General features: G+C 35.2%; 1 protein-coding gene across 3 annotated transcripts in view; it reads left to right on the top strand.

Moving 5' to 3' along the window:
- Positions 1-16258, top strand: part of NUCB2 (nucleobindin 2) — a 41188-nt gene that overhangs the window by 9832 nt on the left and 15098 nt on the right. For all 3 annotated transcript variants that reach the window (XM_079787850.1, XM_079787849.1, XM_079787851.1), the window contains exons 5-11: positions 5072-5198; positions 9915-10018; positions 12551-12736; positions 13049-13139; positions 13713-13771; positions 13870-13962; positions 14943-15032. In XM_079787850.1, coding sequence (XP_079643976.1) covers positions 5072-5198; positions 9915-10018; positions 12551-12736; positions 13049-13139; positions 13713-13771; positions 13870-13962; positions 14943-15032 — 750 coding nt within the window. The remainder of the gene's footprint in view (positions 1-5071; positions 5199-9914; positions 10019-12550; positions 12737-13048; positions 13140-13712; positions 13772-13869; positions 13963-14942; positions 15033-16258) is intronic.

Below are 16258 nucleotides of genomic sequence, written 5' to 3'. Positions count from 1 at the left end.
GCTCATCCTTGAAGGGTGATGAATCAGTTTAGTTGGGTTTATCTTAGAGTCAGCAGTAAAAAAACTTCCAGTGATTTAATATTAAACTTTCAGTTATATCTCTCAAGATAATGTTGTTTGCTTATGCTATTTTTAAAAACTTTTCTAAAAACCATACCTCATCCATTTCTAGAATCAGAATTAGAGACCTTTGTTAAAAGGAACCCTTCTGGGTCATCCTTATTTTAGTCTCTGTGTATGAATTCATGCACCGGGCCTCTAGTAGGTTATAAAGTGTTCCCTCCAATAATTCAAGTGCCCACCTGGCCCCATACATAGTTATTACAATATTGTTAACTATATTTCCTATGCTTTATCTTACATCCCCATGCCTATTTTGTAACTATCAATTAGTACTTCTTAATCCCATCACCTTTTTTCACCCCCCAGCACTCCTCCCCTCGGGCATTCATCAGTCTGTTGTCTGTATCTATGTTCTTTTTATGCTTACTATCTCTTTGTTTAAGTTCTCACTGAGTTCATCTATTCTTACCCTAAGTTCCTTGAACTTTCTTATAACCATTGTTTTGCACTCTGTATCTGGTAGATTCCATTTTATTTAGCTCTTTTTCTAGGGATTTCTCATGGTCTTTCATTTAGGACATGTTTCTTTGTCTCCTCATTTGGGCAGCCTCTCTGTATTTGTTTCTGTGTATTTGGTAGATCTTCTATATTTCCCAGTCATGGTAGGTTGGCCTTATGTAGAAGGTGTCCTGTGGGACTCAGCAGTGCAGTTTCCCTGACTAACTGAGTTAGGTGCTCCAAGAATGTCCCTTGTGTGGGTTATGTGAACTCTCCTATTGTAGTTGAGTCTTGATTGCTGTTGGCCCATTTGAGGGTGCATTGACCCTCAAGTTGGTGACTATGAGGATTGACCTGGCCATAGTGTATGAACTGCTCTATGGGGGCTGATACCATGAAGTAGAATTCATCCAAGCAGGGTCTGGTACCTGCCAAGATCGCCCTTTGGGCGTGCTGCTTGTGGAGCTAATTGATGTGGTCTGAAGCCAGCCACTGGGTGTGTTGGTTCCGGAGCCTCTTGTGAGGGACTCTCTGGTGCAAGTCAATGTCAGATGCTACCTGAGACTTCGTCTCAGGCCCTGGGCTTACCTGTTTGGAGTTGCAGAGTGATCCACTGTTTGTGGCTGTCTCTGCTGGGCTGGGTGTGCATGGGAGGGGACAAGCTGCATACTAAGTCTTGCTTCCATCAGTACAGAGCCCGGGGGCAGGCCAGCCAAAGTCCCAGGTTAACCTGAGATCTGCCTCCACCTACTGGTTACTTGTTAAGCTCACTCATTGACCATATGCAAGTTGTGTGAGATAGGTTCTCAGTGAGTCACCAGGTAGGGGTGAGTGGTAAGTCACCAGGTTGATACAGAATCAAACTCAGTGCCAATGCTGGGTCTGAGGCCATTCAGCAAAAGTCTGAGGGTACACCAAGGCCAGTTGCCACCTGCCTGGGGCCTTTGTGCCTTTGTGGTGGGGCAGGGTCTCAGGGCTTTGCTAGGCTAAGGCCATCAGAGTTCATCAGGCTAAAACAGATCAAGATTTGGCTGTGTGGAGGGATGGCTCTGCACAGCAACAGTGGTGCCGGTCTGGTGTGTGAGAGAAAAATGGCCCTTGCCCTAGAACCACACAACTCAGTCTCTACCTTTGTGTCTCTCACCACCCGAGTCTCTCCAGATCTCCTCCACAGCCCTCTAAGGAAATCTGCACCATGGGCCCAGGTTGGAGACTGTGACAGACAGGCAGGGCAGGGCTTGCAGGAGTCGGCAGGGAGGGGCTAGTGCCACTCTAGGCTGATGTCATGAGGAGGTAGGGGCAAGTCCAACCCTAGAATGTTGGTGCCACTCAGGTGCACAGGAAAAAAAATGGCCTTTGCTTGATAGCAACACAACTCAGTCTCACTCTGCATGACTCTGGTACTCCTCGAGTTTGCCCGAGCTTCCTCAAGAGCTCCTCAATAAATTCTGCACAAGGGATCTAGGCTGGAGGCCATGACAGACCTCTCTACCAGAAAAGTGATCCTGGCAGGGCAGGGCCTCCAGGATCAAGTAGAGGCTATTGCCACTCCCAGGCTGATGCCTTAGGGAGGGGAATGCTTGGCCTAGGAATGATGGCATCCGTGGCTGGTGTGGGAGAGGGACCTAGCACAGGACATTTGCTGCTGTCTCTCCAGCCCTTTGCTCACAGCCATGCCATTCAATCTCTTCCAGTATGACTTCGGTCCCCTCCAAAATGCTGATCCTCCACTAGAGCCCAGAGTGAATGCTGCGAGTGAGATCTTGTGCACTGGCTCTTTAAAAGAACAGTCTCCCTTCTCACCATGCTGGGTAGAAGCCCCACTGATTGTCACAGCCAGATACTGTGTGGGCTCAGATTCTTGGCTCTGGTGCTATGGGTTAGGGAGCCTGGTGTGGGGCTGAGGCCCCTTGATCTTCCAGAGACCTCTTCAGCCGAGATATCCCTCTGGACTCTTTTTTGTATATATAATATATTTTTATTGATTTCAGAGAGGAAGGGAGAGGGGGAGAGACAGAAATATCAATGATGAGAGAGAATCATTGATCAGCTGCCTCCTGCACACCCCCCACTGGGGATTGAGCCCCCAACCCAGGCATGTGCCCTTGACCAGAATCGAACCCAGGACCCTTCAGTCTGCAGGCTGACGCTGTTCACTGACCCAAACCGGCTATGGCGTCCCTCTGGATTCTTACTCCCCGCCCCCACTCTCATGTGGGTGTGGAGCCAGCCCTTTTCACATCTCTGCTCTTCCTACCAATCTCCATGTGGGTTCCTCTGTATATCCTTAGTTATAAGACTTCTGTTCATAAAGGGAGGGAAAGAATAGAGAAAATAAAAACCTTGGGAATATTTTTTAAAAAAAAGACTGTTCAGTTAGTCTTTAGATGGTTATTCAGGTTGATTGTTCCAACTTTAGTTGCAACTCTCACATTGATATGGTCTAGAGAGGAGGTCAGTGTAACTTCCATCTACTTCATTGCCATCTTGCTCTGAACTCTGACTTCTTTCCTTTTTTTTTTTTTAGGTTTCAACGGAATACACATTTATTAGATAAATATTAGAGGTTATCACATCATTTAACTACATACAGCTTTGCACCAATGACTTCTTAATTGTTAAATCTAGTGAACACTTTTTATTCCTCTTCTTACTGAGCTCTTTTACTTTATCTCAATGGTTCTCAGATTTCAGGTTCAAACACAGATTTAGGGCCCCCCCTCAAGACTTCCCGATTCAGTAAGTCTAGGGCCTCTATTTCTAAAGTTCCCAGGTGGCACAGATGCTTCCACTTGGGGGCCACGCTGTGAGAACTATTGTTTCATCTAGTGATAATGACCAGTCTCTCCTTGAAATATACTGCCATTTTTGCTTCTATCACAGTATATTTTCCTAGCTCTCCTTCTTCCTCTGTGAACATTCTTGGTCTCCCTTGTGGGGTTTCTTTTGTTTACCGTCTTTAGCAGGTCCTATTGACTCAGTCCTAAAGGGTTTGCCCGATTGCCAGTTAGACTTGCAGTTTGTGATTGCAAGTGCACTTATAAATAAGAGAAAGTAAACCACTAGCTATTTTGTTTCTTAAATCTTGGAACATGTATCTGATTACTTATCTAGGAAAAAAGTAATCAAAGAAGTCAACCTAAAAAACATGAATTTTGAAGGTATTTATATATGGGATGACTATAGCTGAAGTAGGCCAAGTTACTTAAAAAAACCTTTATTAAATATAATTCACATACCATAAAATTTGCCCCTTTAAAGCTTAATATTCATTATTTTTTAGTATATCCACCAAGTTATGAAGTCATGTAATCATTACCACTAATTTTAGGACAATTTCATTTGCCCCCAAAAGAAACCCTGTACCCATTAAGCAATCTCTCCCCATTTCCTTCTCTCCTTAGCCCCTGGCAACCATTAATCTACTTTCTATCTCTATGGATTTGCTTATTCTGGACATTTCATATGAATGCAAGTATGCAATATATGGCCTTTTGTGTCTGGCTTCTTTGACTTAGCATAATGAATGAAAACATATGTTCTCAAGGTTCATCTCAAAGTAGCAAGTATTAGTATATTGATTCCTTTTTATGGATGAGTAATATCCCATTGTATGGATATTCCACTTATTGGTTGTCAATTCACCAGTTGATGGACATTTGAGTTATTTCTACCTTTTTGGCTAGTATGAATAATGCTACTGTGAACATTCATGTACAAGTTTCTATGTAAACATACGTTTTAATTCTTTAGGTATATGCCTAGAAATAGAATTGCTGGGTCATATGGTAACTCTGTTTAACTTTTTTTTTATATAAGAGAAAGTTTATTTAATTTGTATTTATTAATTTTTAGAGAGAGAGAGAGGAAGGGATGGAGGGAGAGAAACATCAATTTGTTGTTCCACATATTTATGCATTTATTGGTTGATTCTTGTATGTGCTCTGTGGGTTGAGTTAAACCCACAACCTTGGCATATCGGGACGATACTCTAACCAAATGAGCTACTCGGCTGGGGCAAGAGAAAGTTATTTAGAAAGTTACAGAGGCAGAAGAAGTGAGGTGTAGAAGAAATGGGCTCAGAAAACAAATTATAGAAGCAAAAGCTCTCCTTGGAGTTTAGGAGAAAGAGAGGCAAGGAAAATGCCCCCGGGGAAGGGGGTGGGGAAAGGTGCAGGCTTGTTTCTTAGAGAGAGCTGCTGTGTTTAAATTTTTGAGGAACTGCCAATTCTTTCCCCAAAATGGCTGCACTATTTTATAACTCAAGTGACTTTTTGAGTTTCTCCTTTGTGCTTTAATTATGCCTTTATAAATTTTATGCTTTTAGATATCTTGATTTTAGACTTACAAACTGAATATTTTCTAAAAGAAAATGCTTTTATAGTATCAGATTTACTGAAATTAGTCAAAAGTATCTATCTCTACTTTATTATAACCCTATTTTAAATATATGGTATCTGTTCTAAAATACAGTGCAATAGATAAAACTAATTTATTATTTTATCAACAGAGTGGGAGGCTAAGCAAAGAGCTGGATTTAGTAAGTCACCATGTGAGGACAAAACTTGATGAACTGAAAAGGCAAGAAGTAGGAAGGTTAAGAATGCTAATTAAAGCTAAACTGGATTCCCTTCACGGTAAGTGCTACATAAAAGGTAGAAAAATTTCAAAATCTGGTTGTTGAGGTCAAATTACATTAATTGGCATATGTCATGTTTTCTAGTCAAAATTTAATGTTAGATTAATTTGGCTTTTCTTAATTTTTAAAATTTAATTATTTGAATAGTTAATACATTCACATCAATAAAAAATCAAAATGATTGGCTTAAAATAATTATATCAATAAAAAGGAAGAATGAAAAGTAATGAATTAAGCCACTGATTTAAATGAGGAAAAATAACATCAAAGTAAACCAAAAGAAAACAGAGAGAGAAAATCTAATTGGAACAATTTTCATAGATGAAATAGAAAAATTGTCAGAGAGTTGGCTTCACAAAAAACACAGCCTGGACTGTGTCAAAGGGAATTTTATCAAACCATTAAAGGGCAGATTGTGAATGTTATTTAAACTGTTCTAGAACACAGAAAAAGAAGGAAAGCATCCACACTCTTATTATGTATGATGTCAAAACCAAAATTATTGTTGTCAAAAGGATTCTAGCCCCAGCTGGTTTGGCTCAATGAATAGAGCATCAGCCTGCGAACTGAAGGGTCCTGGGTTTGATTCTGGTCAAGGGCATATGCCCAGGTTGCAGGTTCAATCCCCAGTAGGGGGCATGAAGGAGGCAGCCAATCAATGATTCTCTCTCCTCACTGTTGTTTCTATCACTTTCTCCCTCTCCCTTCCTCTCTGAAATCAATAAAAATATATTTAAAAAAATATCCTCCAGTAAGGATTAACAAACAAACAAAAGATTTGTCAAATGCCCCTTCTGTATATATGTCAAATGCAACACAGGCATTTGACAAAATTTAACATCTCTTCTTAATTTTATAGTAATCAATAGTTACTTCTGTAACATGATCAGATATGTTCAACTCAGCTACATCATGCTTAATGGAGAAACACAAGTATGTATCATAAATAAAACCAGGAACAAGACAATTGATGCTCACTCTCACCACTATTAATTAAAATTATATTGGAGGTACTAGCCAAAACAATTATACAAATGAAAAAAAACTGAAGTGAATTAATTGGAAAGGAGGTGATAAAACCATCTCTATTTGCAGATGACGTGTTTGGAAAACCCAAAGTAATTGGCTGAAAACTTAGTATAAACAACAGGAAAACTCATCAAGGTAAACTTATTATACAGAAATCAATATATTTCACATGTACAAACAATAGCCAGTTAGAAGATATAATGAAAGAAAAGACTCCATTTGCAATACCAACAAAGATAAGATACCCAGAATAATCCAATTAAGAAATGTACAAGATGTACAGACAAAAAATGTAAAATACTCCTAAAAAACCACAAAAGTAGATTTGAAAAAAATCGGAAGACATAACATCTTTTTGATGCAAAAACTCAACCTGATAAACATGTCAATTCTCCATAGGTTAATTTATAAATTTAACATGATCCAAATAAAAATATGTACTTTTTCCCCCTGGTACTAGCCAAGTTAATTTAAAAGTTCATATGAAAAAGGAAACAAGCAAGGAAAGCCACATACCTCTGAAAAAGAAGAATGAAGAAGGACTAGCTATATTAGATGTTAAAATATATCACTATGCCTCAATCATTAGAACTGTATGTTGGTTTTTTGTTGTTGTTGTTTGTTTGTTAATCCTCATCTGAGGATATTTTTCTATTGATTTTTAGGGAGAATGGAAGAGAGAGGGAAAGATCGATGTGAGAGAAACACATTGATTGGTTGCCTCCTGCACAAGCCCTGACCAGGGCCTGGGCCAGGGAGGACCCTGCAACCCAGGTAAATGCCCTTGACCGGAATCGAACTTGGGACCCTTTGGTCCACAGGCCAACACTCTATCCACTGAATCAAACTAGCTTAAAACTGTATGTTTTTGACATATAAGTAGAAAGACCAGTGGAATCAGGCTAGAAATTCCAGAAGTAAAATTAAATACACACAGAACTTAGTTTGAATTAAAGGTGATATCTAATTTTTAGTGGGAGAAAGCTAGATTAAAAAAAAATTAAAATGTCAGGACAATTGGGTATCCATTTGGAAAAAGGTACAGTTAGTTCTGTGTCTTGTATATAAGTTAAAATAAATCAAAGATTTAAGTGTAGAAAATAAAATAAGAAAAGCATTAGGTGACAACATAGGTGGATTCCTTTATTATTTTAGAATAGCCTTTCTAATAATGAATGAAAATCAAGGGGCCAGATTTCGCAGGTGGTAGACCCTTCAAGCTGGCTCCTGTGGCCTTGTGACTTGCCCCCATAGGTTGGTTATTTGGGTGATGCATTGTCATTAATAGAATCTGAACATTTACTCTTTGTGGAATAATAGTTTTTAGTCTTCCGATAGCATAAGAACCATCAGGGGAGCTAGTTAAAAGTACAGATAACTGGATCTCAACCCCAGATATTCAGATTCTGGGTATGAGTAATTTGCATTTTAAACATGCACCTCTGGTCAATGGATTATATTGGAGAAATGCTCGTGTAGAGCATTAAACTCCCTGCTGGTGAACAGACTTAGAAAACAAGTACCAAATACTCATTATCCTGAAATTAAGGATATCAATGAGAGGTAAACTGAGCTCATACTATATACTCTTTCAGGTCACCAGGCACACAAGGTAATTTCATCCTTGAAACCAGCCTAAGGTGTTTTGAGATTTCTTTCTCCTTTGACAATCTCTATTTCCTCAATCTTGGCAATATTTTCTTTATTTCAAGATAGAGACTGAATTCTGTCATCTAAAGAAAACAATATAATAAGCTTAGAAAACTTATGAATATTTTGTCATTGACTCAGAATTTATGAGTTGAAATTTCTGATAATTTGAAGAAGGGTTTCAAGGATCTTAATTTTGGGGGCAGGTATAATTTTTAAAGTAGGTAATATATTCACATGGTTTAAACCCAGAACGAGTAAGAAGATATAGCAAAAAGCTCCCTGATATTTTTGTAACCTGCCAGTTCCCACTTCCCCTAACACAATCCTTCCCAAGTTTCTTTATTCTTATATAAGCAAATGTAAAAAAAAGTTCTTATTTTTCCTCTCTTTGTATATATAAACTAGCATACAATACACCTTTTTGTTTTTGCCTTGTGTTTTTCCTTTAACAGTATATTTTGGAGATCTTTCTGTATTAATGCATAGAGACCATCTTCATTTTTTAAAAACAGCTGCATAAATTTCCATTACATAGAGAAACCATAATTTATTTAGCCAGGCCCCTGTTGATAAACATTTGTTTTTTTTCCTACTGAAGACTCTTGTAAATATATCTCTATGTATCTATATAAGATTACTTGTAGGATAAGTTCCCCACAGTGAAATTGTTAAACCAAAAGACATGTGTATTTGTAATTTGGATAGATATTGCCTCTTCCACAAAGGTTGTATTAATACACATTCCCACCAGCAATAATTTCTTACAGTCTTGCTAACAGTATACATCTTCAAACTTTAGGAGTTTTGCCATTCTGTTACATGGTATTTTAGTGAAGTTTTAATATGTATTTCTCTTATTTTGAGTGAAGTTAAATGTCTTTTTATGTTTCACTGGTCATGTCCTTTAGGACTAAATTTTGTAACACATCTTTTCTTTATAAGTAAAACTCCTAGAACAGTGCCATACTAATAATTCAGTAAAAACTTCGTTGAACTAAATTTAGCAGTTTCTTCCTTTCTTGCCTGACATAATGTCCCAGGCTTATCTTGTATTTACCCTGCGCAGCCCAGGAATCAGGCATTTTTGTGAGCATTTCTGGTTTTTTTTTTTAGTGTGAAATTATATTACAATCCAAGGGCTGACACTAGCTGTGCTCATTGCTCTGGAATATATATTCTTCTTGGCACTTTCATCAGATAGAGTTAGGAAATACATGCATGTCTATACACATGTACATATATGCACATTTGTGTAATATGTGTATGCACACATGTATGAAATATACATGTACCTATACGTATTTTAGAAATTATAAGTTCACACTGATAGTACTAATTCCCATGCATTTCCACAGGTTTCTTGCCTTCTATCACTCCATATTTGTATATTCCCTTTTCCTAAGTGGAAACCCTGACTTCTAAAACAGTTACCTATTTTGTTCAATTGTGTAATACAATACAGCCCAGAATCACTTCACCCATTCAACTACAATATACTGCTGTAGCTTACTTAAAAAACATTGTTTACAAAGAAAGACAATTGATGTTTCTTTAAAAATATCAGTCATTATTCAAATTAACTTACCCGAATTAGACTTTATCTAAAAGATTCATTGGAGAAGCATACAACGAACCTTTCATATAAATTTTAGGGCAGTTCTTTTTAGAATTTCTACTTAGACTTTGATGAGGGCAGTGTATTAGAATTTATCTAATGAAAAGTAGGAAATTTCATAGTTTTATGGTAATAAAAAAGTTTTTGTTATTGATTACACTGATAGTCTTTCTAGGAATAACATTAAAATGTACACATTAAATGTGTTCCATTCTAGATTCAAGGGCATTATCTTTGCCCAGAATAATAAATTATGCAATATTTTAAAAGAAAATATGAACCCTTAATCTAAAACTTTGAATTTTGTTAAAAAAATCCACCAGGAATAAATATAAGTGCTTATTCTTATATATCACTTATATTAATGTTTTTAGCTTCTAGTAATTTATCACTTATAGTTTTCTCATTTTCTTTCAGATACAGGCATAGACTACCATGCTCTTCTAAAACAATTTGATCACCTAAACCACATGAATCCTGACAAGTTTGAATCTACAGATTTAGATATGCTAATCAAAGCAGTAAGAATAATTCTTAAAAATAATGTCTTTATTGTGCCTTTGAGGTTTTGTAAGTAAATGTATAAAGTGGTATATATATGTAATTTGGCAAGTATTCAATGAAGTGATAATATAACTTATATATTACTCTCTAGAATATCTTTAAAGGGAAATGGCTTAACCTTTATTAGTATCTATATATATAAAAGCCTAAGCAACCATTAGGCTTGGTCAACTGAACGACCTGTCGATCGGTTGCTATGACGCTCAACAGATGCTCAACACAGGAGCTGCCCCCTGGTGGTCAATGTGCTCCCACAGCCAGCCTCCCATGGCCGGCCAACCTCCCACAGTCCCTCCCCTGGGCTAGCTGGTTCTGATCGTCCCATCAGCCCCGGCTCTATTGTCCCGATCACAGGTGAGGCCGGGGAAACCTACCTGTGCATGAATTGGTGCACAGGGCCTCTAGTAGATAATAATTTGTACATACAGGTCAGTAATCCCTTACCAACAATTGCAGAATAAAAAAACAAAACAAAACACCTGTAAAAACTGAAACCTGACTTGAACTATAGTAGGGCTATTTATATTTTTTTATTTAGTCTACTTAGTGTGAGTACTCATAGATTTTGCTAAAGAAGTACTATTCTATTTGATTATAGACTCTGCAGGGATGTTCCAGAATGTGGCATATGTACCATATTCCCTTTCTAAAAATTCTAGAAAATTCTTAAATTTTTTTCTTCCAGCGTTATTGAGGTATAATTGACATGTAACACTGTTTAAGTATACAGCATAATGACTTGACATTGTAAAATGATTACCAAAGTAAGTTTAATTAACATCCATCACCTCATATAATTATAAAAAATGTTTTTTTCTTGTGATGAGAGCTTTTAGGATTTACTCTCTTAGCAACTTTCAAATATACCATACAACACTGTTAACTATAGTCATCATATTGTACATTATGTCCCAGGACTTACTCATCTTATACTTAACTAAAAGTTTGTACCCTTTGACCACCTTCACCCCATTCTCCTACCCCTCTGCCTCTGGAAACCATAAATCTGATTTATTTTTCTATGAAATTAGTTTAAGATTCCACATATAAGTGAGATCATACAGTATTTGTCTGACTTATTTCAGTTATCATAAGGCCTTCAAGGTCAATCCATGTTGTCACAAATGGCAGGATTTCCTTCTTTTTTATGGCCAAAATGATACTTAGGCTACTTCCATATCTTGGTTATTGTAAATAATGCTGCGGTGAACATGAAGGTGCAGATATCTTTTTGCCATAGTGATTTTGTTTCCTTTTATATATACACCCAGAAGTGGAACTGTTGGATTATATGATAGTTCTATTTTTAATTCTTTTGGGAACCTCCTTACTGATTTCCATAGTGACTACATCAATTCACAATCCTACCAACAGGGCATGAGGGTTCCCTTTTCTCCACATCCTTGCTAGCATTTATCTCTTGTCTTTTTGATGATAGCCATTCTGAAAGACATGAGGTACTATCTCATTGTGGTTTTGATTTGCATTTCCCTGATGATTAGTGATGTTGAATACCTTTTAGTGTACCTGTTGGCCATTTGGAAATCTTCTTTGGAAAAATGTCTATTCAGGTCATTTGCCTATTTTTAAATTGGATTATTTGTGTGTGTTTTTTGCTATTGAGTTTAAGAATTCTTTATGTATTTTGTATATTAACCTCTTGTCAGATACATGATTTGTAAATATTTTCTCAAATTCCATATGTTGTCTTTTCATTTTGTTGACTGTTTCCTTTGCTGTGCAGAAGCTTTTTAGTTTGATGTCATCCCACTTGTTTTTTATTTTGTTGTTTGTGCTTTAGGTGTCATATTTAAGAAATCATTACCAAGACCCATGTCAAGAAGCTTTTCCCTGTTTCCTTCTAGGAGTTTTATAATTTCAGGTCTTACATTTAAGTCTGTAATCCACTTAGAGTTAATTTTTGTGAGTGTTGTAAGGAGTTTAGTTTCATTTAGTTTAGTTTCATTTTCTTGTGAATATCCAATTTTCCCAGCACAGTTTATTGAAGAGACAGTCATTTTTTCCATTGAGTATTCTTGGCTCCCTTGTCAAATATTAGTTGATAGAATATTCTGGAACTCATCTGGGCTCAAGGATTTTAGATAAGAATTTGCATTCCTCTCATATTGTACTGTACCAAGTTACCAAACTAAATGTTCTTGCCTGGATGTTATGAGATTGAGTTAAGTGTTTAGAAACTAATCTAGTTTTCTACTGTACAGATTTGATACAGTCCCTTTTTTTCTTCTCTTTCAAATTAATTTATATATTACTTACTTATGAGGAACTTCATAAACTTTTAGTTTCTTTGAATGCCTGCACTTCTGGTAAAGAAAATGGACTGAAATAAAAAGATAGAATTTAAAAAGAGGAGTTCTGTATTTTTTTGGCCCTTATATATTGTCTTCTATTAGAAAATATGCTATATGAAAGAATGGCTTGCTTTATAATTTTCAAACACATCTTTTTATTTAAATATCACATTATAGGCTACAAGTGATCTGGAAAACTATGATAAGACTCGACATGAAGAATTTAAAAAGTATGAAATGATGAAGGAACATGAAAGGAGAGAATATTTAAAAACACTGAATGAAGAAAAAAGAAAAGAAGAAGAATCTAAATTTGAAGAAATGAAGAAAAAGCATGAAAATCATCCCAAAGTTAATCATCCAGTAAGGTTATGACTTTATGAAACCATAATTAGATGAACATACTTACTTGAACCAGATAGTAGATTTTTATCATAAGTTATTGGTACTTAAATATTAATTCTTAATTCTGCAAAGTGCCTCATATTTATATTTTATTTTGCATATGTACACATAGATTAGATTTTGTTTTGAGTGTTTTTTAAAAAAGTTTATTGGGGTGACATTGGTCAACATGAACATATAAGTTTCAGGTGTGAGTTTCTATGTTACAAAATCTGTATATTGCATCATGTGCTCACCATCCGAATGTGTGTTTTTTTAATTTATTCACAGGGAAGCAAAGATCAACTAAAAGAGGTGTGGGAAGAGGCTGATGGATTGGATCCTAATGACTTTGACCCCAAGACATTTTTCAAATTGCATGGTAACATATTTGATACAAATATTAATATTTATATCTGCTCTTTGAAAAATTATAGTTGCTTTACTCTTAATATTTCTGCCAAGGTCTACTATTGAGTCCTATTGAGAGTAAATGTTTAGGGTGTTTCTCTAGTGTAATATAATAGCCTTTATTGCTGAGATGCAGTATAAAATATTTTAAGCCAGTAGCTGTGTCTTTATATCTGCTTTTACTGGTAAATCATTATATGACTTATTACAAGATTCTCTGTAAAATGAAGGTATTTCTGTGACTAGATAGATTATATCTAACAAGTTTTATGTGATCATATTAAAATTTACTTTTACTCATAGCATATTGCTTTATATTTTTGGAAAAAATTGATATATTTCCCTAAAAACTATGATGAATTATAAATAAATGAATTTTTATCAGTTGGACACATCTGAGGCTTCATAAAAAAGAAGAAATCTTTTTCTGTAGCATATTGGTACTTCATGTCAGTACTGCTTTTGCAAACTATTTGTAAATAGTTGTATTTCAATTATTTATTTTCTAAGCATTAAAATCATTTTTTTGCATTGGGAACTTTAGATGTCAATAATGATGGCTTCCTTGATGAACAAGAATTAGAAGCCCTGTTTACTAAAGAGGTAAATGAGTTCATTAAGTATTTGGTTATTTTGCTCTCTCTTTTTTTCCTTTTATTATCTTTCTTTCTTTTATGTTGGTTTTAAATTTTTCTTTTTAGTTGGAGAAAGTATATGACCCCAAAAATGAAGAGGATGATATGGTAGAAATGGAGGAAGAAAGGCTTAGAATGAGGGAACATGTAATGAATGAGGTATGCTTTAAAAGTTTAAGATATGTTACAGTACTTCTATGGATTATTCACGTTGTTGCAATAAATCTTACCACAAAATGGAAGACAAATACACAGAATAGGTATTAATTGGACTTTGCACTTTTGATCCAGAATATTCAGTAGATTCCTTACTGTGAATAAAATTATTTTGTAACTATTTTAAAACATCTTTGTGGAAGTAAAAAAAATAATGTAGTCCAATATTTGGTATTTTAAATGGCTAGTTTTTGCTAAGAAAATCCAAAAACCCAATACCCAAGTGGTTGATAACAACACATATTTATTTCTTGTTCACATTACTAAGCTGAAAACTCTAATAGAGACTTCATAAGCAGGGTAACTAAAGCCCATTGTTTTGCTTCAGTGATGATTTTCACCTGATATTGATGTCCTGGGATTTCTGTTGACTGCTGGCATCCCAGGTATCCAATAAATTTCTTTGGTTATTGCTTTTGTAACTAAATTTGCCATAGTTTACAAGAGCCATTGGAAGATTTGGAGGTTGTAAATTTTCGTTTTGATTTACTAGGTTGTTTGTTTTTAAGAAAAACTGTTGAGAGCATTTTAACTTAAACTCCTTTACTCTTGGCTAAACAATTTTTTACTGGAAAGGTTATTTTTCTTGCCTAAATACTTGGCTTCAAGAGGGATTATACATAGTGTGGTGAGCCTAACCAGTTAGATCAGCAACTTAAACTGGGTGACTTTGGGGCTATCAGGGATACAGCTATTTCACTGCATTTCCAAATTTGAATAATGTAGGAGAGAAAAATATCTATTTTCTGATTTTGATATAATGTTTAGTGTTCTGTTTTGTTTTTTCCTCTCAGTGTTTATGGATGATAGGCTAGCTTTAACTGCTGTATGTTTATGTAGTAGCATTAATTGGAAGACAGTTTCTAGTGTCTAAGTAATATGAGAAAGAGTTATTTGATTTTACTACATTTTCCTTTAATCAGGTTGATTCTAACAAAGACCGATTGGTGACTCTAGAAGAGTTTTTGAAAGCTACAGAAAAAAAAGAATTCTTGGAGCCTGATAGCTGGGAGGTAGGTAATAGAACCTATTTGAAATGGGATGTATGATTCAAGAAATTCCACATCAGTCTATTCTACTTTTAACTTTTATTCCCCCTTATGTTTGCATGTATAGTCTTACCATTTTGGCTTTTCATATAAAATGTCACTTTTAAATAATGAACTTGATTTCTTAGAAAGCTTATGGTAATTGATCTCTTGTTTGTAATCACATTACATATTATAATTAGAAGTCTTTTAAAAAGTATAAAATAATGATCATTCTTGAGAATTAGAAATATAAATACCTTTAAAGGATAAATTAGAAGTTACCTACAATTCTACCACCTAGAAGTAGACACTAAAATTATGTATTGTGTTATGCCAATTTAGAAATAGTTTATATATTTAGTATATGTATCTACAACATAGAGTGTATAGTGTATGATCCCATTTTTATTTTACATATACACATAAATTCATAGCTATATATATATTTAAAATGGCTTTACACTGTATAGATGACTGTGAGTTTGTGAAATTTTGTTTTTTTTAAAATTTATCAATATTTCTTGAACATTTTCCAGTGTTATTGCTCAAATACATGATTTAAAAAACAACTCCTTAGCATGCAGTTGGGTTGTTCTAGCATCATTTATATAATCATTTCTCCAGATTTAGACATTCTGGATACATCCCACTTTTTTTTTACTGTAATAAATAACACTATTATAACTATCCATTTGTTCATACATTTGTGGCATCTGTGATTTCCCTGAGATGAATTCCTAGGAATAGAACTATTCTCAAAGTTTATGAACATTTTTTTTTTAGTTTCTAAATATATCTGTCAAATTGCTCCAGAAAGGTATTCCAATTTATATCCAAGCTGCCTGTGTATAATTGAGTGTATACACATCTTACAAGAGTGGTTGAGAAGCACCAACCAAACTAGGTTGAAGAAAGAACATTGTCTTTTTCTTCATAGAATAGAAAAGAAAAAGATTACCATTTTCATTAGATTTTAATTGTCCAGAAAATCATTTGAGATAGGGTGACCAACTGTGCTGGCTTACCTGGGACTGAAGAGGTTCCCAGGATGTGTTCTCAGGATATGGAATTTTTTTTTTTTCCAGGATATGGAACTTTTTAGTGCTAAAACCAGGACAGTCCCAGCCAAATTGGGACAGTTGGTCATCTTAGTTTGAGATTAAAGAAATCAGTTGCTTTTTTTTTTTTTTAAGTTTTATTGATTTTTA

Source organism: Cnephaeus nilssonii (genome assembly GCF_951640355.1).
Source record: "Cnephaeus nilssonii genome assembly, chromosome: 13".
In the NCBI taxonomy this organism is placed as follows: Eukaryota; Metazoa; Chordata; class Mammalia; order Chiroptera; family Vespertilionidae; genus Cnephaeus; species Cnephaeus nilssonii.
Note: the sequence above shows the minus strand (reverse complement) of the source record. Positions and strands in the feature narration are given on the sequence as shown.